Here is a 25,666-nt window from a genome sequence, read left to right as displayed (position 1 = left end):
CTTTAAGACATTTAAAATTTCAAAGTTGTCCCAATCTCTCTCCTATCAATGCAAACATGATGGAGAGAAATTGGGTTTCTCTTTTTTTTACTTAATGGATTTTTCCTCTCTCTACTTCTCTCTACCCAAACAAAGTGCAAGTGCAAGTGCAAGTATCCACTTTAGCTTCTGTCTTGTGATTCACATTACGCTGAAGCAAGCCTTTTTATAGCATTCTGTTATATTACACTACAATCAGCAACGCTTTATTTAACTAAATGGGAATTGGAATCACTCCTACTCGTCATTAAACTCTCATCTTTTCTCACTACTATTTGAATCCGCTTCATTTTCAGCCTTTCCTTATAACTTCCAATTTGCACCAAATTATTTTTCATGAATTTCCCTTGTTTTTCTTTGGTACTTGCATATCAAACCTAAACCAATTCAATTGACTTTCCTCCTTTTTTTTCATTATCTTTGGGATCATTCTTCTCAACAATCCCCAACTTTACTTAGATTCAACTGAGTCCAATTCACGTGAAGTAATTAGACACAAGTTTGATGTTGGCTACTAACTTTTCCTCTATTAGAACTTGGTATGACAGTCAAATTAAGAGAGAGAGAGGGTTCTGCAAGGAAATTTACATAATAGATCATTATTCTTACATGCCTAAATTTTAGATATAATAAAAATTAATAAAAAATAGATAATGATCTCATTAGAATCCTCTATCTTAAAATAATTATAAAACTCCCTACAAAATAAAATAACTCCCTCACAAGCCTACCTAATCAAGAAATCTAACTCCCCCCTAATCTACTCACCGACAAATAACTCCTTCCCATTTTCCACATAAACACAATCAGTAATGATCACGTACATCAAATATACTAAAATTACCTTACTCCCATCCCCACACATATAGGTATGTGTCAACTACTCACCAACATTTGTTCCTTGCTCGCTACAACTTGGATTTTGCCATCGACAGAGATTAAATTAAAGTAGTAATCGATCTAAAACCTCACCAATTTTCTTGGTCCTATTATATTTTTCTTCATTTGTATGGATCCGACACCACCATCTCAGGATGGAGTTTAAATTTCGACAAGAAACTTAACTAAGGAGTTACATCAGAAGAAAATGGTGGTGCATTCAATCAAGGGAGTTTTTCTCTCCCGATAGGATAGATTTGAGATGGTACCATGGTCATAAGCATTTAAGCCATCTGACAGAGGAGAAAGAGGCGGTGATGGGTCCAATGCTCTCTTAGTGTCTTGTATCATCGACCTCATGCAAAACTTTGATTTCCATCCACCGCTCATGGTCTTTGCCAGAGCTAATAAAATCGATCTCATCACCATAAGACCTCCCACTTACATGTATGCATGTGCATGTGTACGCATATATGAATGAGGAATGCTAAAATCCAAAACCTCGCACGGAGACATTAACATTCTCCACAACTTTTGTCCTTATCATCGTCTTTTAATACAAAAAGACTAGGGCATGTTAGTACTGTAACTTGATACTTCTATAAATATAGAGAATCTCAATGATATTTTAATACTTCTGTAAATGCTTTTTCAAGAATGCCATAATGTTTTTCTATATTTGCAAAAGTATCATCTTACAAGGACCAAAATGCCTTTACCCTTCTGAGCGTTGTCCAAGGAGGAAAGCACGTGAAATGCACTAAAATCTCAGAAATTCTTACTAAATATTAACACAAGGATAGTCTGATTGAAACTGAGGCTAACAGTGTTTGATAAGAAGTAAGTATAATGATTTGAAATGGAAGGGGAAGCCTAATAAGACAAACCATATAGCCTGCTCAACTACATATATGCAAACATATTTACATTCATTACTTGCATAAAGAGATACCAGTATGAAATGATTTAGACTTCATATAATTGCTTGGTGTACTGACCTCAAGTGTCCATAGCAGTCATCACTATTGCTGAACCACTCCAAACATACCCAGCAAACATGCCTCCCACATTTGCACTCGATGTGATTGCATCCATCTACCTTCTCTATTGTGTATCCACAGACAGGGCAACTCTTCACGTGCTCCTTTCCCTTGCACCACTCTTTCAATGACAAGTCCGGATCCACCTTGAACTCCTTATACCTCTCACATGACACACAGGGATGGTATTCCAAGTGACACTTGGTGCATGTTTCTACGTTGCAAGCCCCACAGGCAAATGGTTCACCTTCCATCCCAGGGTCTGCAACCCGATAAACTGCCGGACAGTCGGGCGATGGGCAAAACCTGTAAATGCCACCACTTGATGCCACAAATGCCCTCAAGGAGGCCCTGAAGAGCTCCTCCTGCTTCTCACAAGACAACAGAGACCTCAAATCTGTAAGTAAAATGGGGGCACCACACCCTTCATGGGTGCAGGACAATGGGAATCCATCACGGTTTTTGATGGCAGATTCGCACTGCTCCATCAAGCATGATCGGCAGAACCCGTGCGAACAGTCTTCAAGCTGATAACAGTCCTCCACTTCACACAAGCAAATGGAACAGGTGGCTTCACTTTCAAGCCGTTCAGCCATCCCATTACCACTAAGAGACTGTGCAATCTCGTAAATTATCTCTTCCACTTTTTGCTTCAACTCTTTGTTCCCATGGACCAAGAGAACATGGTAGCGAGTGTTAAGTACAAACTCAGTTCCAGGTACCATTTCCTTGAGCCCATGCAGGTCTGGCCCAAATTTCTGAACTACTTCTTTCATCAGGTTGTATGGAAGATCTCTGCCTCGAAGACGGATTTCAAGTTCCTTGCTTTCATGGAGGGTCAGGAGGGACTGCACCAACCGATGCTCAGCCACAAGAAGCTTGTCTTGGGGGCCAAAGACCCTGACATTAAGGTTCTGCCTATCATACAGAATAATTGTCCCCGTCTCTCGCTGCAATGACTTCATGAGTATGATACCATCTCTAGAGAAGAGAAGTTGTAGTATACTTGGAGTGAGACAAGCATGACTTATGGTCTTCCCTTTCATTATCTGCTCCAGTGGCTTCCTTAAGTCCGCGACAATCTTTGTAGCATTTGCAGATATCCTTACTCGATAGGATCCATTATGGTTCCTTTCCACATTGTAGGTTACACCTGCAAATAGACCAAGACATGATTTTGTACAGCACAAAGTAATAATGCTTGAGAAGCTATAAGACATGACGATTTCACAGCATAAACTACAGTCGTAAGGGGTATTTTATGCAACATGCAATGCTTGGAATCATAAAGCGGGAAGTGAAAAAGGTGGGAAGTCATTAGGCTAATGGGCACTTGTCTATACAATAAACATGTGCTTGAGGTGCTGGTGTTTTGTGTTTTGCATGACAAGTCAAACTCAATGGTTTTAAACTAAGTGTTACCTATGATATGATGTGGGGGTATTAGTAAGTGCATGCTCTGTAGTCCCATTCGACCAGCACATAGTTTATGATGACAATCAAACCATAAGAATATTTCAAGAGAAGAAACATGCCATGGTAATGATCTTAGGGAAATGTCATACCACACAATTGGTCCAAGAAGCGGATCAAACCATAAATTACATATGAGAAGGGTCGACATGATGAAGATCAGTCAGTATGCTTAGCTCATGTGAAAATTAGATTATACGGATGGCCCATGATAAAGATCAAATCTTATGCTTATTCCAAAATGAAGGTTGGGCCATATAATTTGTCTGTGATAAAAATCACACAGTAAGGCTAGTCCCAGAAGAAGAAAAAAAAACGAACCACACCGCAAAGATTGTCTATAATGAAGATCAGACCATATGAATAGTTTGAGAAAAGGATCAGACCAAGTGGGTGGTCAATGATAAAGATTGGGTAGTATTCTAGTCTACGGTGATAATTGAACCACACCATTGGTTCGTGAGGAAGATTGGAGTAACCGCCCAAAAGAATAAATGGTTAGGAGTTACAACAGTTTGAAGTAATTTAGGGAGAAAAACATGGTGCAGGTTCAGGTAGAACATAAGATATTCGAGATTAAGGAAGTCTGGATTCTTCGGAGAAGAGGGTTTGTAGTTAAGGAAAAGTCCAAAAGATTCGAATCGAGTCTTCATTTGTTGGAGGATGAAGCAAGATGGGTTTCTAGTCAGTTAGATGCAGCGAGAATATCGTCGAATAGGTTCAGATCGAAGTTCTCAAGGGATGGTCGAATATTTCTGATGCAGGAGGAGCAAAATTCAAATGGTAGATTTCTGAAGTTACAACAGTTTGCGGAGAAAGTCCGATCTCGAGGAGTACTATTTCCAGCAGGGTTAGGCGGTAATGGATGGGGGGCAGTCAGCATCGCCTTTAAAACATGGCTCAATCCAGAGGACAAGATGAAGGCTCCTGTGGATGAGGGAGGGAAGACGTTATCATGGGTTGAAATCCTTAATAAACCCTCTACTCATGTAACAGAGTCAAAGGGCATAGATGCTAGGAATGAAGAGGGGAGAATTAGCTCTACGTCTAAGAGAACTCACATTCCGGTGGGTAAACAAAATTACAATAATGGTTTAGTGTTTGCTAGATGGAGATGGTCGTTTATTTGCAGTGCTAGCTCGGTGGAGGCAGATTGGGAGGGATTGTTGGAGGAAATGAAGCTACGCTACTCACAATACACCACGATTAAAATGTTAGATTGGGACCCAATCACTAAGATGTTGATGGTGGAGAACAGAGCAGCTTTCTTAAAGGTGAACACGACAAGAACAGTGTTAGTAGGGAACAGCACATTCGGTCTGAGTCCATGGTTTGCCGGATGCAATTCTCTCAAACAAGATGTGAAGGAAGGGGGAACCTGGGTAGACGTCAATGGGCTTCCATTCCATCTTTGGACCAATCAGGTTTTCAGGGAGTTAGGAGCCCAGTTAGGAGGGCTTTTGGAGGTGGACTTGGTCACCCAACGTCGAGCGAGACTAGATAGAGCGAGGCTCAGGGTGGGCAGCGCACCATGGAAGATGCCTAGAAGATAGTTCGTTTGGATGGGTGGTTTTCGTTATATGGTAGGGATAGAGGTGGCTGGGGATGTAGACGCAAGGGACGATTCGACAGAGGAGTCGAGGAGGGGAGCCGTTAATGCGAACAGCAACACAGGAAGGAATTGTTCACAGGTGGAGGAGGTTGGTGTTCAGTTGGAGTTACCTGCAGATATCGAGTTGGAGAAGAAGATACCTGCAATTATCGAGTTGGACCGGGTATTATCAAACCCAATGGGGAGAGGCATGTGTAATAAGCCATCGATCAGACGTAGATTCAAATTTCGTGTCAGTAGCAAAACACGTGTCAAGAGGGTCCTGAACATTCAGTCACGTAGATGGGTCTTTAAGAATGACAAGTTGAGAAAGCTGTTAGCTAAAGCAGCTAACAACCTAGAGTTCGCTAGCTGGCTGCGCAAGAATGAGATGGTAGAACGAAGCGGACCCAAATTGATTGGGTTGGGTTGTACTAAAGCAGGGGCCCATAATGTGGGTGGTGGGCCTGTTAGAGAGATAGTAAGTGAAGCCCAACTCGAGGCGTTTGAAGAGAGGGGCTGCAAAGGCCCAAGGGACGAAATGTTGGAACCGGCGTCATTTACAGGCCCAGGTGGGAAAGCGGAGTTGAAAAGCCGGGCTATTAAATGTCGGGCCAGCCCAATTACATTACGGAAAAAAGTGGGGCTGAAGTTTACACAGGCCCGAAGGAGTGCGATGAGGGCTTTAAAAACAGCAAGTTCATCAAGTTTGTCTGAGGTAACAAAAGAAAGAGTATCGATTCTCTCTCAGCTGAAGAAAATAGGGAGGAAAGCTTACAAGGGTGAAGCGAAAATCAGGGACTATAAGAGAGATCTGAAGGTTGTGCCGGGGTTTGAGGATGAAGACAGCAGGGGATATCAGAAACATGTGCACGGAATGGGGGGTGAGTCGCTAAAGTTGAGTGGTCCAGGTATCGGGGTGTTTGATGCTTCTGCAACTAATTTGAACAGATTGACAAGATCTCTTCTGACCGGTAGAACAGAGGAGGTTAGAAGGAAGACACAGGGGGATAGATCAGGGGTCGGTTGGAAGCTTCTGAATTCGCTATCAGAGACGGAAGGAAACTCAAAAGAGAGGATGAAGGAAGGATGCGATGACCTGGAACTGGCGAGGAGGAAGGGAAGTCATTCAGATGGGTCCCTTACAATAGACTTAGAGACTTGGGATAGGGTACGGAGTATTCGCTGGGATTATCTTGGATTGTCGTTAGAAACAGGGAGCTCGAGCACGTTGCGGTTGTGGCAGGATAGTCGAGGAATAATTTCTAGTGAAGGTATTTCAAAATTTTCAACCCTTCCTGTTGATTTTATTCTTCTTCCTTCGTTGAACAACTCTTTGTCGGTATTTTGTTTGGGATCCGGTTGGGCTTCTTGTCGTTTCGTTGTTTCTCCTTGGTATTCTGTTAACAGGCCTCAGACTCCTGAAGACTTGATTGATTCCTCTCAAATCAGCGAGTTCTCTCAAGATGAGGAAAATATGAGGGGGAGTAGTGTAGATGGATCTTGTCGTTCCTCGTCTGGGGTTCCCTTAGCTCAGATTTCAGAGGAGGTGACGGTCATGGATCAGACAGAAGTGTATTTAGATGGGCATTGGGATGACAGAGGTCTCGAGGATTCAAACATGGGGCAGGGGGAGGAAATGCTAGTTCAAACTGAGATGGAAACAGTAGAATGGTTAGTTAGCCAAGCCTTGAGTATAGCGGAAGAATTTGGAATAGTTCATGAGACAGAAGACAAGGATTGTTCGCTTATCTTAAGAGTAGTTATAGGAGATTCAAAGGATAGAGCTCTTTTTGAGACAGAGTTGCAGGAGTTAAGTAAGGATAGTGGAGTAGATGTTGATGAGTTGGGTCTAGATGTGTCGGATAGCCAAGAAATTCAAACATTCAGGGATGGTCAATCGAATGAGGTGGTTGTGGTAGCTCCCATGGAATCGGTGAAGAGGTTATGCAGGCCAAAATTGGCCAAGGTGGCGAAACAACAATAGAGTTGGTTTGCGGTTGAGGCTTGGGCTTTTTGCAGGTTACTATGACGATAAAGATTCTATCTTGGAACGTAAGAGGGTTGGGGGATAGAAGGAAGAGGGCGGCTGTGAAGGCGTTTATTAGATCGAAAAGGCCTACCTTAGTCACTCTTCAAGAATCAAAGCTTTCGGTCTGCGAGGATAGGGTGATAAAGGATCTTTGGAGGGGGAATATTGGTTGGGTTGCTCTTCCTGCTATTGGGAGTGCAGGCGGAATTATTTTGATGTGGAATAAGGAGTTCATTCAAGTGACTGACAACATAGTGGGGGCTTTTTCTATTTCGATCTTGTGTAGGTGCGTGAATGAGGATTTTCAATGGGTTTTTTCAAGGGTTTATCGACCCACTATGTGTAGAGAGAGAAAACAATTTTGGAAAGAGTTAGAGGACACCGCGGGTTATTGGGATAAGCCTTGGGTACTGGGGGGGACTTCAATGTCATCAGATTCACTAACGAAAAGAATGGGGGGCAGAGAATCACTAAGGGGATGAGAGAATTTAACGTTTTTGTGAATTGCTTTGCCTTAATGGATTTACCCTTGCTTGGCAGAAGATTTACTTAGTCTAATAATCAAGTTGAACCCAGAATGTCTAGATTAGATAGATTTTTGGTGAGTGGGGAGTGGGAAGAGAAGTTCCATAATGTGGTTCACACGACAGCCCCGAGTTTGGTCTCGGATCACACTCCTATCGTTATTGAGGCGGGGTCTTGCCGATCCAGACCGATTCCTTTTCGATTTGAGAATATGTGGCTTATTCATCCAAATTTTGTAGACCTAGTCAAAGATTGGTGGAGTGAATGTCCAATGGTGGGGTATCCAGGTGTGGTGTTTAAGAATAAGCTCAAATACTTAAGAGAAAAATTGAAAAGATGGAATAAGGAGGAAGTGGGGAAAGTAGAGTTGAGACGGGGGGAGCTCTTGAAGGAGATTGAGGATTTCGATTATAAGGAGGAACGGGGCGAGCTAGCAATAGATGAGAGAGTGAAAAGGACTGAGCTTAAGGTAGAATATCAAAGAGTGGCGTTGATGGAGGAAATAAGTTGGCGTCAGAAGTCAAGGATCCAATGGCTCAAAGAAGGGGATAATAATACGAAGTTTTTCCATAAGGTGGCCAATTACCATAGAAAGAATAATCAAATGGCCAATTTGATGATTAATGGGTCGATGGTGGAAGGGGAAGAGAGCATTAGAGAGGGAGTAGTGAGTTACTACAAAGAGCTTTATAAGGAAAGAGAGGATAGGAGACCTCGCCCGGACAATCTTGATTTTGAATTGTTGACTGATGAAGAAAGGGGGTGGTTGGAAAGGCAGATTAGGGAGGAGGAAGTGAGATTAGTAGTTGACACCATGGGTGGGAACAAAGCTCCGGGACCAGATGGTTTTACAATGGAATTTTTCAAGTTCTGTTGGGAGATTATATCCGAGGATTTCATGAAGGTGGTTTGGGAGTTACAAGAAAAAGGATGCCTAGATTATGGCCTGAATAGTACCTTTGTGGCGTTGATTCCTAAAAGAGTGGGAGCGGCAGACTTGTGTGATTTCAGGCCTATTAGTTTAGTGGGATCTGTGTACAAAATTATATCCAAGGTGTTGGCCAACAGATTGAAAGAAGTCTTGAAGAAATTAATTGGTTCTGAGCAAGGTGCTTTAATTAGGGGAAGACAAAATCTGGATGGTGTGTTAATGGCGAATGAACGTTTAAACTCTAGAATCAAAGACAAGAAGGCGGGGCTAATAGGAAAAATCGATATGCAAAAGGCTTACGACCATGTGAGTTGGGATTTTTTGGAGTATATGTTGGGTAGGATGGGATTTGGTTCTAGGTGGATTGGGTGGGTTATGAAGTGTGTTACGTCAGTGTCCTTTTCTATTTTAGTCAATGGTAGTCCGGCAGGGTACTTTCGAAGCTCCAAGGGGTTAAGACAAGGGGATCCATTATCCCTATTTTTATTTCTGATTGTGACAGAAGCATTGGGAAAACTGTTTAGGAGGGGGGTGGAGTTAGGGAGGTTGTCCGGTTTTAGAGTGTCCAGTGAGGGCCCGTTGATATCACATTTGCAATTCGCAGACGATACCTTAGTATTCTTAGATCCCTCTAGAGAACAAGTGAGAGTGCTTCGGGTTTTATTATGTTACTTTGAAGCAATTTCAGGTTTACACGTCAATCTGCAGAAAAGCAAGTTGTTTGGTGTTGGTGAGGTGCAGGGTATTCAGGTTTTAGCTATTACTTTGGGGTGCAGGAGTGATATGCTTCCATCATCCTATTTAGGCTTACCTCTAAGGGCTCCGTATTGCAGTAAAAACATTTGGGAGGGAGTTATCGAGAAAATGGAAAAGAAATTGAGTACCTGGAAGGCCAAATACCTCTCAAAAGGGGGTAAGGTAACGTTGATTAAGAGTACTTTAACGAGTATTCCGATTTATTTTTTATCCATGTTTTCGATGCCTCAATCAGTGGAGGTTAGGATTGAAAGACTTGTGAAGAATTTTCTGTGGAATGACAATAACGGTGGTAAAAAGTATCATTTGGTGAATTGGAAGATAGTATGCACTCCAAAGAAGAATGGAGGTCTGGGGATTCGGGGGCTAAGACTAACTAATAAAGCTCTCCTGGGCAAGTAGCTATGAAGATTTGGGGAATAAAGAGATAACTTGTGGAGGAAAGTGATTAAGGCAAAATATGGAGAGAAGAGATTTGGGTGGTATAGTGGAGAGCCCACAGGGACTTATGGCTGTAGTGTGTGGAGAGGTATTATGAAGGTTGCCGAGAAGTTTGAAAGGGGAATCAGATACAAAGTTGGGACGGGGGACAAGGTCAGATTTTGGGAGGATCTATGGTGTGGAACTTCAACTCTGTCTACTCAATTCCCATCCTTGTACGCTTGCTCGTTGAAAAAAAATAGTTCAGTAAGACAATGTCTGATTCAAGATGGGAACACGGACTCTTGGGATCTGGGTTTTAGGAGGTACTTTAACGATTGGGAATTGACAAATGTTACATCTCTTCTAGATCTCCTCAATTCGATTCAATTAAAGAGAGAACGAGCCAGATAGAAGGGAATGGCTCAAGGCTAAGGATAAGAAGTTCTCTGTTAAGTCATTCTATTATTGCTTGTTGCCGGAGGGTGAGATTTCCTTCCCTCCATCCATTGTTTGGTCCGTTCCTGTCCCCTCAAAGTTGTCTTTCTTTCTATAGTTGGTCTCGTTAGGAAGAATCCTCACCTTGGATAATTTGATTTATCGAGGGTGGATTACTCCAAATTTTTGTTTTCTTTGTTCTAGGGATGGGGAGTCTATTAACCACATACTTGTTCATTGTCCTTTTACTCGAGGTATTTAGATGTTTTTCTTATCCCGTTTCCAGGTGGATTAGTTACTTCCTTCATCTTTTTTGGCGCTTCTAGAGGGTTGGAGTTTAAATATATTTGATTCTAGAAAGAAGCTTCTATGGGCTATCCTGCCGTCCGCAATTGCTTGGGGTCTTTCGAGAGAACGCAATAACAGGGTTTTTCATAGCAAGGAGAGCTCGTCTCACACTGTGATATTGGAGATCTTGGGTTTGCTCTTCCTTTGGTCAAAGCTGAATAGAGACTTTGAGGGAGTGTGTTTCCAAGACTTTGTTTTTAATTGGGATAACATGTATGGATTGTAGTCCCAAGTAGGGAGTGTTCTTTTGCTTTCTTTCTCTTTTCTTGTTGTTTTCTTGTCTTGTTGTTTGGGGGCTACCTCAGCCTCCCGTTTGCCTTTCAATTTATATAATTTATATTTATCGAAAAAAAAAAAGAATAAATGGTTAGGATCAACAGATCATACTAGTGAGACAGTGTTGGGCCCATTGTCTTTGTGGGTGTATATGTACAAACAATGGAAGATTGTTTTAATAATCATAATCATCAAAGCCTCATCCCAAAACATGATTGTTGTAAAATATGAGTTACTTGGTCTCTAATGGAACAAAATTGAAGTGGCTTCCTGTCCTTCAAGTTAGTTTTGGTAGGTGTCATTGTTCTCCTCACTGTGACATGTATATTTTCCTATGTGAACTTGATGTACATTTGCTTTATTTGGTCTCAATGGATGCGGTGAGAAGTGGTTCTTGTCCATTGATCTAGTTTTGGTAATTCAAATCTGCTACTTTTGTCTCAAAATAGATGTCTCTAGCTTAAATTTACAAATCCTTAATATCATTTACAGACATAAATAGCCCCACCATGGAAACATAATATCAAGGAAATCATAAAAAGATCAATTTGTCCCTAAGACTACTCAAGTCGGTGTGTAAAATCATCAAAAGATCAATTTGTCCCTAACAACACTCTTCAAGTCAGTGCATAGATATCTAAAATGCCCAACTTATGACGATGTCTTGAAAACGATTGATATTAACATCTTTGATGAAGACATCTGCTAGTTTGTCCATGCATAAATTGACTGATAACACGCAACATACGCAATGTCCAGTCCAGTAAGAGATAAATAATCAATCTCCCAACCAACCTTTGGAACATACATATGTCTTCAAGAGGCACTCCTCCCTCTTCATCTAGCTTATGATTTTTCTCCTCCACCGGACGATACGTGGGCTTGGGACCAAATTTACCAGTATCTTTTAGTAGATCTAGGATTTACTTACTTTGAGATATGAATATACCCTTCGAAACCTGGAACCTTATGTCCCGAAAAGTATTTGAGGGGACCAAGGTTCTTGATCTCAAACTTTTTAACTAAGTACTCAAAACGACTATTACCTATCATAATAATATCAACATACACTATCAACCCAGTGGCCGTGATCCTTGAGTGTTTCGCAAACAAGGTGTGATAAGCATGAGTTTGAATATAACCCAATTTTTTAACCACCCACTGAGCTTCTCAAGCCATGCGTTGGGAGGTGGCTTCAGACCATGCATAACTTCCTTAAATACATACATTTTTTTCGAAACCAGAAGCCTAAAAACCAAGTGGCACCTTCATATACACTTCTTATAAATCTCCATGAAGGAATGCACTCTTTACATCTATTTGATACAGTGGCCACAAGAGTGTTACTTGAATAGAGTTCAACTTGGCTATTGGAGAAAAAATCTCATGATAGTCAATACCACATGTCTGAGTGACCCTTAACCTCTAATTGTGCTTTAAATTTCTCAATTGATCCAAACAGCATTGTGTGTGATAGTAAACGCCCACTTGCACTGTACTGGCCTCTTTCCTTCAGGAAGTATCACCAATTCCCAAGTTCATTTTTTACTAAGAGCACTCATTCTTATGCATAGCTTCATTCGATTTGATATCTTAATAGCTTCAACAAGACTAGATGGAAAAAAAAAAAAAGAGGATGCAAAAACAACAAAAGCTCAAATTGAAGGTGATTAGAAATAGGATGATCAGTACAATTATGTCTTCCCATGCTAAAACTCTGAATCCTATGAATCAACTGACAAAGGAATTGGAACAAAATTAGAAAAGTTACCTGGATTGAAGGAAATTGACTAATGCAAACAATCAACTGGAGTTTTTTTTTTTTACTTTTAAACCCATCAGATGTACACTATCAATTCCTTCTTCTCACTTCAGATGACCTAGAATTAACATAAACAAAGGGTAGGGTACTCGTAGGAGGATTAGAATTAACAAGCATAGAAAGGGGAATAGAATACCTCTCTTCAACTATTGAATGCCCCCCCCCGAAGAGATGCAGGATTAGCAGTAGGAAAGAAACGAACATATTTAAAGAAGGATACATCCATACACACAGATTTCTTAGCCAAAACAGGATTGGAACATTTATACCCTTTTCGAGTGGAGGAATAACCAAGAAAGATTTATTTCAAGGATTTTGGATCTAATTTAGATCAATTTAGACCAAGAATACAAACAAAACAGCTTCAGACCAAAACTTCTTCAAAACATTCTTATATAGTAACAAACCCTGAGTTACCTCCAAAATATGTCTATTCTTTTGTTTAGCCACTCCATTTTGTTGAGGTGTATGCACACAATTGTTCTGATGGATAATACTATGCTCTTCAAAATAGAACTTCAATTTTCCTCTAAATATTCACAACCATTATCTGATCTGATCACTTTGATATTTTTATCAAAATGCATAAGAATCATTTTATGGAACTGTGACAATGTTGGGGAGTCCACACATCAATATGCACAACTTCAAATGAAAAACTACTTCTATTACTTGGAGAATACGAGAAAAAAATGATAATGTTTAAAGAACTCACAAGTTTCACACCAGAACAAGGATAGAGAAACAAAACTAAATAAGTTGAGAAATAACAATTGTAAGGACTGGATACATAAATGATTGACAAAGTTTGAACAACTCACAAGTTTCACACCAGAACAAGGATGGGAAAAAAACTAAATAAGTTGAGAAATAACAATTATAAGGACTGGATACATAAATGATTTACAATATTTGAACAACTCACAAATTTCATACCAGAACAAGGATGAAGAAACAAAACTAAATAAGTCAAGAAATAACAATTATAAGGATTGGATACATAAATGATCAGTCAATAAGGCCATAGAGCAATCCAGCCTTTAGTACTAGAACAACTATTAATCTAAAGGGCACTAGGATATGAAGGAGATGCATCCAGAAGGAAGAGACCCCCCAGCTTCAAGTCCACTCCCAATCATCTTCCCTTCACCAATTCTAAAAACACAATCATTGGGAAAGAAGGTTACACTACAGTTCAGAGTTTCTGTGACATTACTAACATAGAGTAAATTTCTAGGAAATTTTGGAATACAAGAGACAGACGGCAACAAGGAGTTAAGAAAGGAACTGAACAACTCCTTTCCCAAATATAGATGAAAAAGAATCAACAACTATCCAAACCTTATATCTACCGGAACACAAAGTATAAGTGGTGAAAAAATAGGAGTTACCACTTACTGGCAATGTGATCAATTGCTTCTGAATAAATCCAGGAGGGATTAGAAGACAAGGACATCAAAATATGATGAGCAAGGCATGAATACCTGAGTGAGTAAAGGTCATTGAGGATGAAGGTCCATCTAACTGAGTTAGCAAACGCCAAAGGCTCTCCAATTCTACTTGCTTAAAAAAAAAGGCTCTCCAACTCTTCATTTGGAACAGATAACATCTTCCAAGGAGACTGATCAGTCTAAACTGGTGGTCCCATTGTAATAGTAGTTGTCCCAGGTTTAGTAAACTTTGTCAGTCTTCCAACTAAATCCCAACAAATCTACATAGTATAGCGATAATGACCACAATTCTCATACTTGAGCTTATCTTTGTCATCAATGGGACCCCCTCCTTTATTTTTCTTTCAGATCCCCATTACCTCCCTTGAAGGAGGTGTATGATGACATCATAGTGGAAAAATTAGTATTAACTGGTTGAGATTGCACAGTGATCTGTCTACTTTCCCCACTCTGAACATATGAGTAGACTCGACACAATAAAAATAGATCAACAACTCAATATATTTACCACAGAAAGCTGAAACGCGTAGTTGAGTCCAGCAAAGAAATCAAATCGATTATGTTAACTCAAATTTTCAATAGTGTATCCTATCCATAAGGCAAGCTACTATAAACATCAGGTAGTGGTCCCACTCCTCCCACATATCACCCAAAATAGAATAGCACCCTACTAGAGATTTCCCCGTATATCTCAGATGTGATCTCTTGGTGAAGTTGTTACCCTAGCAATATTTCTTATCTGTGAATATGTTTGCGTAGTTGCGCCCTAGATTTCATATTAAGTCTTTATGAATAAGCTCCTACTAATTTGAGGTTGCATCAAATGTAGCAGCCTACGCATAACCATCAAATTTCCAGATTCTCATTTCTCATACAAAGAATCAATCTCTGCAGGTTCATTGACCTTACCATTAACATAAACCCAATTTCCTCGTCCACAAAAGTACATCTTAGCAGACTGAGACAACTCTAAGACGTTACGCCCATCCAACTTTACAGTGGTGATAAGAATCCTGGGACTATCCATAGGAAATGCAGAACTTTCTGAGGTACTCAATGATGTAACCTCAACACTCTTAGTATCAGATATATCCCTTTAATAAACAATATCAACCATAAGTCTCAAGACAAAAAAAATAAAGGATCCACTACTGAAATTTCCACCAACTAGGAATGCTAAGACCAACTTATTCGGAGTCTAGTTTACACAAACCAATCCACCCAACCTACTACTTCACTGAAATAAAAGACAAAATTACTAGAGTCACACTGAAAAGAAGTCCAAACAAGAGCCTGAGAACCATTCAAGTCACAAAAATGACCAATAAGTCGTCAAAAACCACCATAACCATCCAACATAACATTTAAACAAATGGCAACTTGAATCAGGTTAGACCACTAATTGAATGAAAGTTAACAAGAAGGAAAAATACTATAAGCAGTAAATATAGGTTAAAATTTGCCATAGCTCCTACGTTTCTTCTCCAAATTCTGAAAAAAAAAAACAAAAAAAAAACCTTCCCACAAACAATTTCAACACAAAATTGAATTTTTTGAATATTTCAGAAAAAACTCGCATAACAATATTGCTCAAAAAATTCAACATATAATAACCAAAAAAAAAACTATGCCAAAATATATCAATTCTAGTAACGTTTATATGTAAAGGTGTTCATGTTTGTACGGATAGATGGTGTCAAAAAGACAACTCCCCAGTGTACAATCTGTTGAAGATTTGAGTTTATTGAGAATTCTTGGATGAATATTACATGAACCCTGATAGGATATTTATAGGGATTACATCAACCAAGATAAGGAAAAGAGCCTAACATAAATATTCTAATTTATTAGAACTTCCTAATGTAGAATATTCTAATTGATATTGCTACATATATTATTATCCAACACTACCTTACTTTTGAGATGAGATACATTGATATGATATAATGTATCTCATGTATCATAATATTCTCTTACACAATCTTCTTTTCGTTGAACCTCAAGATGATCCCTACTTTTTTTCACTCTAATACCAAGTAGAAATAGTTCACAGATTTGATGTAAAAGAGAAAAAAACTATGAAGAAGAAAGAAGAAGAGAAAATAGAAGATGGAGAAAATAGGGTTTGTGTTATATATATATATATATTTTTTGATAAGTATAAAATTTAATTTATAAAAAGTGGTCGAGGTGGCCCCTAATACAAGAAAAGAAAGAAGTAAGAAACAAAAAACGAAAAAATAAACAAAACAACAACCCAACTTTAGCTACACAAGACACAGAGCATCCCACTTAAAAACAAAATCTTCAAAGAAAACCTCAACAAACTCCTTGCTTAATTTGCTCCAATGGAAGAGCCAACCCAAGATATCCAGAATGACCTCTTGAATAGTCTTATCTTCAAAATGGAACACCCTATTATTCCTCTCCTTCTAAAGACCCCAGCAAACTGCAAAAGGAAGAATAGTCAACTAGTATCTTTTCCTATTGGAGAAAAAGTCATGAGTCCACCCATTGAGCAAAGATAGGACGTCCACAAGAAAAAACCCAATTCAAATGAAAGAGAAACAAGAAATGGGTCTAGATTAAGGCCGAGAACGGGGCAATGAATGAAAATATGAGTCCTCAACTCTCCCTCCCTTTTACAAAGGAAGCAAAAATTCGGAGTTGAAAAGCCTCTCTTAATCATATTATCAAGAGTAAGTATTTTCCCAAGCACAGCTGACCAAATGAAGAAATTTATTTTTGAAGGCACGAGTGAGGACCAAATTGCAGCTTGAGGGAAGACTGAAGAGTGTGAAGGCTAGAGACTTTTAAAGAAAGATTTGAAAAAAAATCTTTTTTCCTTGGACAAACGCCACTCTCTTTGGTCTTCCTCATTTTGAACAAAGGTGTACGAATTTATGAGATCAAGAAGTGGTGCAACTTCGTTGATTTTCAAATCATTCAAATTCCTCCTTAGGCCCAAATCCCAAGAGAGGTAATGCCCAATGCGAGTTAGACAATCAAACATCGTGGTGAATTTCTTCTAAGAAAGAGAATAGATGGAAGGAAACTAAATAGAAAAAGGAACACTGTCAAACACATGTCCTCCTAAAACCCAACTTTATCCCCTTTCCCCACCCTAAAAGTGATCCCCTTGTTGAACTCTTGAGAATTTTTACAGAATCCCCTTCCAAACACTACAACCATAAGATGAACGAGCCTCCCCACTCAACCAGCCCAACTTTTTCTCTCCATATTTTGCACTAGTCACCCTTCTCTACAAAGTTCTCCTTTCCTCCCCAAATCTCCAAAACCATTTGCCCAAAAGGGCATTGTTCATCTTTCTCAAACTTCTAATCCCTAGGCCACCACTCGTCTTTTGGGAACAAATAAATTTCCACTTAACCAAATGAAATTTCTGCTTATGTTCCTTATCATTCCATTAGAAATCCCTCATTAATTTTTCCAATTTGAACTCCACGGACTTTGGAATAGAGAATAATGAAAGGTAGTCAATAGGAATGCTAGTGAGGGTGCTCTTGATTAAAGTCAGTTTTCCCCCTTTCAAAAGGTATCTCACTTTCCAGGCGATCAACCTCTTCTCTAGGCTATTGAACACATGATCCCAAAACCTAAAACTAGTGTAGTGTGCACCTAAAAGAAGACCCAGGTATGAGGAAGGAAGAGTATCAGACTGACAACCCAAGATTACGGCCAAAGTTGGAAGATCTGTGGTTTGCCCCACCCCAAACAACTTACTTTTCTGAAGATTGATGTGCAAACCAATATAGCTTTAACGCAACACAAAAGAGCTCTCAAATATCTCATTTAATCTCTAAACTCTTCGAGAAAGATGATCGTATCATCTGCTAATTGAAGATGCGAGACCAAGGGGGTGTCTTCCCTCACCCTAAAATCCGATAAAACCCCTAGTTGAACTGCTTGATGAAATAGTCTACTCAAAGCCTCCGTGACAATGACAAAAAGAAAGGGGGAAAGTGGATCACCCTGTCTCGATCCTCTAGAGCCCCTAAAATAAACTAGCTAGGGAGCCATTGACCAAAATCAAGCAAGAAGTTGTAGTAACACATTTCATCACCCACCCTATCCACTTCTCCCCAAACCCCATCATTCTCATCATGTACTCTAAAAACTCCCAACTTACATGGTCATACACGTTCTAGATATCAATCTTTTTTCCACAACTCCCAGCTTCTTATTACAAATCCCTAATCTCTCTCTCTCTCTCTTGATAAGTTGAAATTTTATTAGAAACCGCTGGGATGAGAAGTCCCTGAAGACAGAAAAATTAAAGAAAAACAAACACAACCCAAAAAAAAGAGCGATTAATCTCCTAAATTACAAACAAGATCCCATCTAATAACAAAATCCTCAAAGAAGGTACCCTTAAACTCTTTAAAAGCCTTTCCTTAGAAGAATAGTAGCCCCAACACATCAAATTTGAGATCTTCGAAGGATAACTCCTTCCCTTCAAAAGTCCGATGATTCCTTTCCTTCCATAAAATTCCAAAAAATCGCAAACAGCAAAAGACTCCAAAGCATTCGCTTCGAGCAACGAAAAGTGATACCCTAAAACAGCCACAAGTCATAAAGCTCCCATGTTGTTTGTGGTAAGCGACCCATCAAACCAAAGAGACCAAAATAATGGGACCAAAGTCAAGCCGCCATTCCACAGTGTAAAAGGAGATGATCAACAATCTCTTCATTTCTCGTACACAAGACACAACCATTTCCTTCCTAACCTCTTTTCTTTATATAATACAGCTATAAAGAAATAAATATCCCTATTAGAAAGACATAATATCAACTAAACCATAAACAGATAATAAAAGACTAATTTTCCCCTTACAACAATACGAAAACATCAATTTTACAAGATGGAGAATTCTATTATAGTCTCTCCATTGGTGCTAGCTAATAAGAATTGGGCTTAACTCATTATACTAGTAACTATGGGAATAGGTAATCAAACTAGCTATGTCAATACCAATAACTTTTTCTAAGAATTGGAATCAACTTACTATAATAATAACAATAAATATAGGTGATCATAAATAACTGTGAAAATCAAGATAGCTTTATTATTTAAACTAAAACTTTGAGACATGAAACTAACCTTAGAGAGATCAATTGAACACATCAATCTACTACAACAGAAAAAATAGAATGAGCACAAAAGGTATATTCTCCCATAACTTGCATGCCAGAAAATAAGGCATACAATAAGAAAAGAAAAGAAGCATATATAAAAATAAAAAAATTAAAGAGAGAGAGAGAGAGAAAGAATAGCTTTCCCTGCCAAGTTATGGGAAGTACCATTTTGATGCTTGAAGCTTTCAAATAAAGAGTCTAGCTGTGGCTTGATAACATAATAGACAGGAGCTGGACAAGATACAGAACTGTGAAACATCCGCTGGCACTGTATCTTCTGCCACGAGAGACAGACAGTGAGTACTTTTCCTTCAATGTGATCCAAAGCCTTCGCTGCTTCCAAATGCAGCCTCCCATCGAATGTAATCGAAGCTTTCATAAAATAATCTTTTGGTCCAGGCGAAAACACCTGAACCTGGCAACAATTGCTAAGGGGGTTCTCACTAGGCATGAAAGGAGCAATTTCTCTAAGAAGTTCGTCTTCACAAGCAGCATATGGGGGGTCGTTAACAGCATCTCCTCTCAGCAAGAAAATATCCAGAATTCTTCTATTTGTAGCAGTTCTTAAAACATCCCAGATTTCTTGTTCAGAAATTTCTCTATCAATCCCATATATGACCACACAATCACTGTCTCTCTTGCTAATTTCACAACGAACAAACCTATTACCAATCAACAGGTTAGAGAAATCACCGACGAGAAAATCAGTATTCTGCCTTCCACACTTCACAACAGCACAACCCTTGCTATACCTACGTGGCCAAAAGACCTTCGCTTTTACAGCAGGAAATGAGTATGTTCTTTGGTCACTCCCAAAGGTCGTCCGTGAAGGGCATACCTTCAGCAAGGAACCACTTAGTTCAACTTCATTCAGCTCTGTGACAGCTTTTTCAGCAGCATCAGGAGTAAGAAATGTTATCCTGCCCCACTTCTCTGAGTCCTCACCTTCTTGTACATTACATGCATATTTGTGGAAACTACAAATACCGGGGGCACACTTCTCAAACATCATTAGGAGTTCCTTATCATCGAGGGAATTTACCTCTGAATGAGATACTTCCACAGATAAGTATCTCTTTCCCAGATCCAAATGCTTCATTTCAGCACCAGCCCCAAACAGTGCCAGTGAGGGAGAAACACCAGATCTTACACGATACAAGCATTTCTCAATGCATTCATCTCTTAACCACTTCTTTTCATGCTCAAGGGTATTATTTACAAAATCAAACACCTTGTCCATATCTGTTGAGGAGGCAAACAATTGAATTTCCCTTTTATCAACGTCAATTTCAACACTGACTCGTTCGTCCATGCAATCTGTCCGAATACGAGAAACAAGACGAAGCAGACTAGTGTTTGCTTTCCCACATAACCTTTTCAAGAGAGTACTGCCAAATCCAGTTATCACAGTCATCTGCAGTTTTTGACGCTCCATCTCTGAGAAATCCAATATAGAAAGAGAAAGAGTAGACAGGCATTCATAGTCTATAGCAGTGACACAAACCAAATACTGATTAGACATTGATAAAAGTTCACCAAAAACTACCCAACTTGGTTTCTGACCATACATTAACAATGAACACGAAGGATGGAGTTTAACATGTTGTCTGGTTGAAGCCACTTGAAAACCAAGTCGATCGTATCCAGAATACATAGCTACATTTTCCACAAGGCATGAAAGTATAACCTTCTTCAGATTGGTATCATGCTCAGTAGACACATGTGGTTTCCACTGCCAGTAATTTGGAATAATAACACTGACTTCATTTTTAAGGCAATGTTCTAATTCGAGTATTGTCTCTTTACATCTTCGCATAGATTTCGCATTAATGCTGTTGTTCCAACACCACATATTTTTTTTGTCCGGGGGCACATTCTCCCACTCCTTGTAAACAGAAAGCAGAGTGAATAAGTCCCCATCACGATGGCAGAATTGCACCTTAAGACAATCAGATTTTTGTTTATCCTCATCGTTACCAACTCTACAAAATATGGTACTAGCATTTGCCAGAACTGCAGCAAGAACAAGACCTTCTCTACGCAATCGATAACGGAAACTGTCGAGAATAATTTTTCCAAGCCGAGGCTCAATCCCCAATTTAACCAAATACTGACCATTATCATTAAGTTCATAAACACCATTTTGGAATGTAACAGCATCTAATTGAATTAGATTCTTGATGGCCATGTCAACAGCAAGAGGACTAGGTGCATCAACAAAATCAAATTCATGTACATTTTTAATGCCCAATGCAAGGATCCTCAGAACTGCGACACCAAGGTGAACCCTACGAATCTCCGGTTCTTGATGGGAAGGCATGTTCTGAAAATCATACTCAGAGTAGAGCCTGTAACACTTGCCTGGTTCGGTACGACCAGCACGACCAGATCGTTGATTAGCAGAACTCTGGCTGATTCTATGAACTCTAAGGATATTCATACCAGAGTTAGGTTCAAACTTGCTCTCTTTAACCATGCCGGAGTCAACCACGTACTTAACCCCCGGAATAGTCAAGGATGTCTCCGCAAGGTTTGTAGCAAAAATAACTTTTCTCTTTCCTGGGAAGCTGTTGAAAACCCGTCCTTGTTCTTCTGGAGAAAGTTTTCCATGCAAAGCGAGTGCAACTGCAGAGGGGGCTTGAAATTTTTCACAAGCCCATTCGACTTCCATTTGAGAAGTCAAAAAAGCAAGAATCGCACCCACTTCCTCTCTCTCGTGGATCTCGGTCACAATCTTAACAACATCAGCAACATATGAAGCAGAATTACCAGAATTTGGATTCAAAATGTCAGAAGTCTCTCCATACGCACACGGAACGTATTTGATGTCGACTGGGAAGTTTCTTCCCACCACGTGATAGGTTCCGCAACCAAAGAAATAGTCTGAAAGTTTGCTTGCATCGGCTGTTGCAGACATAATAATAAGCCTTAGATCAACCCTATTAAGCAGTAAGCCTTTAACCAATGCCAATAGGAGATCAGTGTTCAAACTTCTTTCATGAGCCTCATCTATAATGATGTATGAAACCCTAGACAATTTATTTTCGTTCATGTAGTGCTGAAGTAGGCAGTGATCCGTCATAAAAATTACCTTAGAATTGAATCCCTGAGCAGATGAATAATATGGATAACAGATAACAGAATTATCTTCATAACACCCATTACTTTCTTCTCCGACCCTTTGTGCCAAAGAAATGGCAGCAATTTTTCGCGGCTGAGTGCATATAATGGATGCATTAGCCACTACTCCTGAGTCAGCAAGAAACTGAACTAACTGCGTACTCTTCCCCGAACCCGTCTCTCCGATCAAGACCATTGCCTGTGTGCATGGAAGTGAGAACAAGAAAATTGACTAAGACGGCAAACCTTCCCATAAATTATAGAGAAAATTCCCAAAACATGCACAAGTTTTGTTAATTCCCATTTCAGTAAACTGCTCATTTTAATGGGTAAATTACCATTTCGTGAGCTGAATATGACGAAATTCTGATTCCGGCTGACTGTTCATTTTAATTCCCAAAACATGAAAAACAGACTGTAGGTTTTACAAAGTGACAATGTCACTGGTTTAAAGTAGCAAGATCGCTGCAAACCTAAGAGATTGCACTTTTATAACCAGCGAGATTGTCACTTCGAAAAACCTGTGATCTTGCTCTTCATGTTTTGGGACCTAAAAAGAACAGTTAGCCGGGATGGGAATTTCATCAAAAGTAGATCACATTTTGGGAATTTTCTCCATTTTAATTCCCAAAACATGCATGAACATGAGTTAACAAGATCACAGGTATTAATTATAATTTTAAAGTAACAATCTCACTAATAAAATTAAAACATGAGGTAGCAATATCATGACTTAAATAAATTAGACATATCGTAACGTAATTAACAGCAAGATCAGAGGTATTTATTCTAAAAGTGGCAATCACGATGATTATAAAAGTGACGATCTTGCTGAAAAATAATTCCCAAAACATGCTCCATCACATGAAATGGTAATTTACCCTATATTATATCATGCAGACAGCAACGTTGAAAGTAAACCCATAATGAAAATGATTTCAACTGTAAAATACCAACTCAAATCAAACTCCATTGCTTATAAAACAACAAATTTAACACATATTATACCTGCTGGCGATGTACCTCGCGAATAATCTCCCGTCTAAAAGCATATATGGGTAAACCATCTTCAAGCCGCCGACACTCCCGCATCATCAAATGATGAATCCGACTCCAATCAAACTCACTAGAGAACTTAAAGAGTTCCACCTCCATCTCTACTTCCTCAACAAGACACTCCTCGGTCTTTAATCCATCAAGATGAGCAAGAATACAGTACATAGCAGCCTTAAATTCTCCCAATCTCTTCGATATGAGCTTCCGTTCCGCTATAAACCCATCTTTCTTTGAATGAAGCCTATTAAATTCTTCAACTCTATTATACTTCCGCCGAAGTAAATTTTGAACTTTTGCAATCTCATCTGAAGTAGTGTCCATCTTCTTTCTCCATCGTTGCACTACATCACCTTCTAGAAGACTCCGAACATGATCTGCGAAGAGGGCTTTGAGCCGATCCCTCATCTCGTCCTGATCCGAAGGTACCGAAACATTCGATTCTAAGTGAGGGTTTAGAAGGTGAGCACCAACAAGTCTTCGTTCCCAGAAGAAAACCACAGCTTCAAGGGCCTCACTCCATTGTAGGAAATGTAGCTTCGCAGCAACAAAACCCGAAGAACAAAAGAAGTATCTTTCTGGTTTCGAACAACAATCAGAGATTAAACCCTCTACATCTTTCCTGTTAAACCCACGACGGCCATGTCGAAGCTCAACTATGAAATTAGGTTTTTGTTGCTGAAAATACGAATGATTCATTCCTTCTTTACGGAAATTTGCAGAAAAATTGCTACTTTCTTCCTTCGTTGTCCGTACTGATCGGAACTTTACCGGAAAACCGCCTCTCCAAGAACTATTTGCCTGTCCTTCTCTCCGTAAATTGGTCGAATTTCCGATTCCTCTCATCTTCTATTCTTCCTCTCAGATGAAGAATCGATGAAAAAACTGGAAAATTTTGAAGCTTTTTTTTTTAAAAAGCAGAAACAGCGAAAAGGGATGAGAAACCCAAGAGTCGATTTGGAGAAAACGACTTGATCAGTTGATCCCGCTTTTTTTCTTTCTTGTTTTGTAAGTTACTAACTACAAACAGCGTTTGACGCTGAATATCACACCAACAATATTTCTAGAGGCACCCAGGATTACGACTCTCTATTAATTTTGTAGATTTATATTTGATCTCGACGGCAAGTCTGATTCTCCGAGTGCGGGCCATCTATCATGTGATGTGAGAGTTTTCGCATGGTATGTACGGAAGCCTAAAGGAAAGCATGAATGCAAGTGAGAAATCGTTCAGAGATCTTATTTGATGAACTTTAAACCCTAAATCCCAAATAGTTGATTTAGGGTAACTAAGCATTCGTAAATATTTTTGAAACCTTTGTTTTTTAACTACATAAACCCTAAGTTCCAAATAATTTAGGGCAAAAAAGCATTCATGGACATTTAAAATCATATGTAAAAAAGAATGCTTTTTGTAAATCACATGCATATCTTGACAATTTTATATGAAATTTACATAAATAAATTTATACTAAAAATGTATTGGGAATTTGCAAGTAGCATGGCCACATCGATCTCAAACATTCCCAACCCCCACGGCGATCACATCTATCTCTCTTCTCCCCTCTCCCCTCTCCCCATCATCTTAGCATCCTTGTCGATTGGTAAGTGTTACATGTGATTAATCTAAACTTCAATTTCATTTGTGAAACTTGAGCAAAATTAGAGTTGTGGGAGTCGATTTTACCTCAATCAAGATGGATGTGCATAATAAATGTTTTCCAAACTATCCACTAATGGTGACCAAATGCTCCATTATCAGTTGAGCGTAAAATCTGCACACACACACAAAAATAACAAAAGAACTTATTAATTAAAACTTTGATGGATCGAAGTACAAACTTGTTGTGTTGTACTAAATGTGATAATCACCTCCCAATACTTCGAAAATAGATGGCGATAGCTTTCAAAAATCATATCTTAGGACTTAACAATCAAACTTTCTTGACCAACATTGTTGAAGGAGATTTTGACGAACTCTATTACAGTGTGAACTCAACAAATATTAAATAAAAAAAACCTCAGCAAATAAAAGAAGGCGATAAAGACGAAGAGATGAGAGAATATGCGAATCTTAAGAGTTAAGAAAGAAAATATTAACTTTCTTGTAAAAATTAAATAAACTTTAATCCCATTTAAGAATATCAAAATTTGTTAAACATTTGTCACTACATATCGATACTAACGAGAAATGCCATAACGCCTCTTATCAGAGGGCATTTTTATAGGTGTTGACCCTATTGACTCAAGAAATAACGTCTTGACTATGTAAGTACAAAATCCAACGGTTAGGATATCTTCTCGAGATAAGCATC

The 25,666-nt window shown here is 39.2% G+C and overlaps 1 protein-coding gene across 1 annotated transcript; it reads right to left on the bottom strand.

Moving 5' to 3' along the window:
* Nucleotides 1-1,674: 1,674 nt before the first annotated feature.
* On the bottom strand, nt 1,675-25,374 carry LOC147406855 (ATP-dependent RNA helicase DEAH11, chloroplastic-like). The gene is made up of 5 exons (XM_086435154.1): nt 25,224-25,374; nt 25,039-25,126; nt 23,307-24,547; nt 19,344-22,497; nt 1,675-3,111 (listed from the first exon to the last, which is right to left on the bottom strand). Exons 3-5 carry the CDS (start codon nt 24,195-24,197, stop codon nt 1,892-1,894), a joined length of 5,265 nt encoding a protein of 1,754 aa, XP_086291280.1. The 5' UTR covers nt 24,198-24,547; nt 25,039-25,126; nt 25,224-25,374; the 3' UTR covers nt 1,675-1,891.
* Nucleotides 25,375-25,666: the final 292 nt, after the last annotated feature.

Source organism: Akebia trifoliata, chromosome 3 (assembly GCF_017979445.1).
Source record: "Akebia trifoliata isolate Shusen 1 chromosome 3, ASM1797944v1, whole genome shotgun sequence".
Classification (NCBI taxonomy): domain Eukaryota; kingdom Viridiplantae; phylum Streptophyta; class Magnoliopsida; order Ranunculales; family Lardizabalaceae; genus Akebia; species Akebia trifoliata.
The sequence above is the reverse complement of the archived record's forward strand: the minus strand, read 5'-3'. Positions and strand labels throughout refer to the sequence as shown.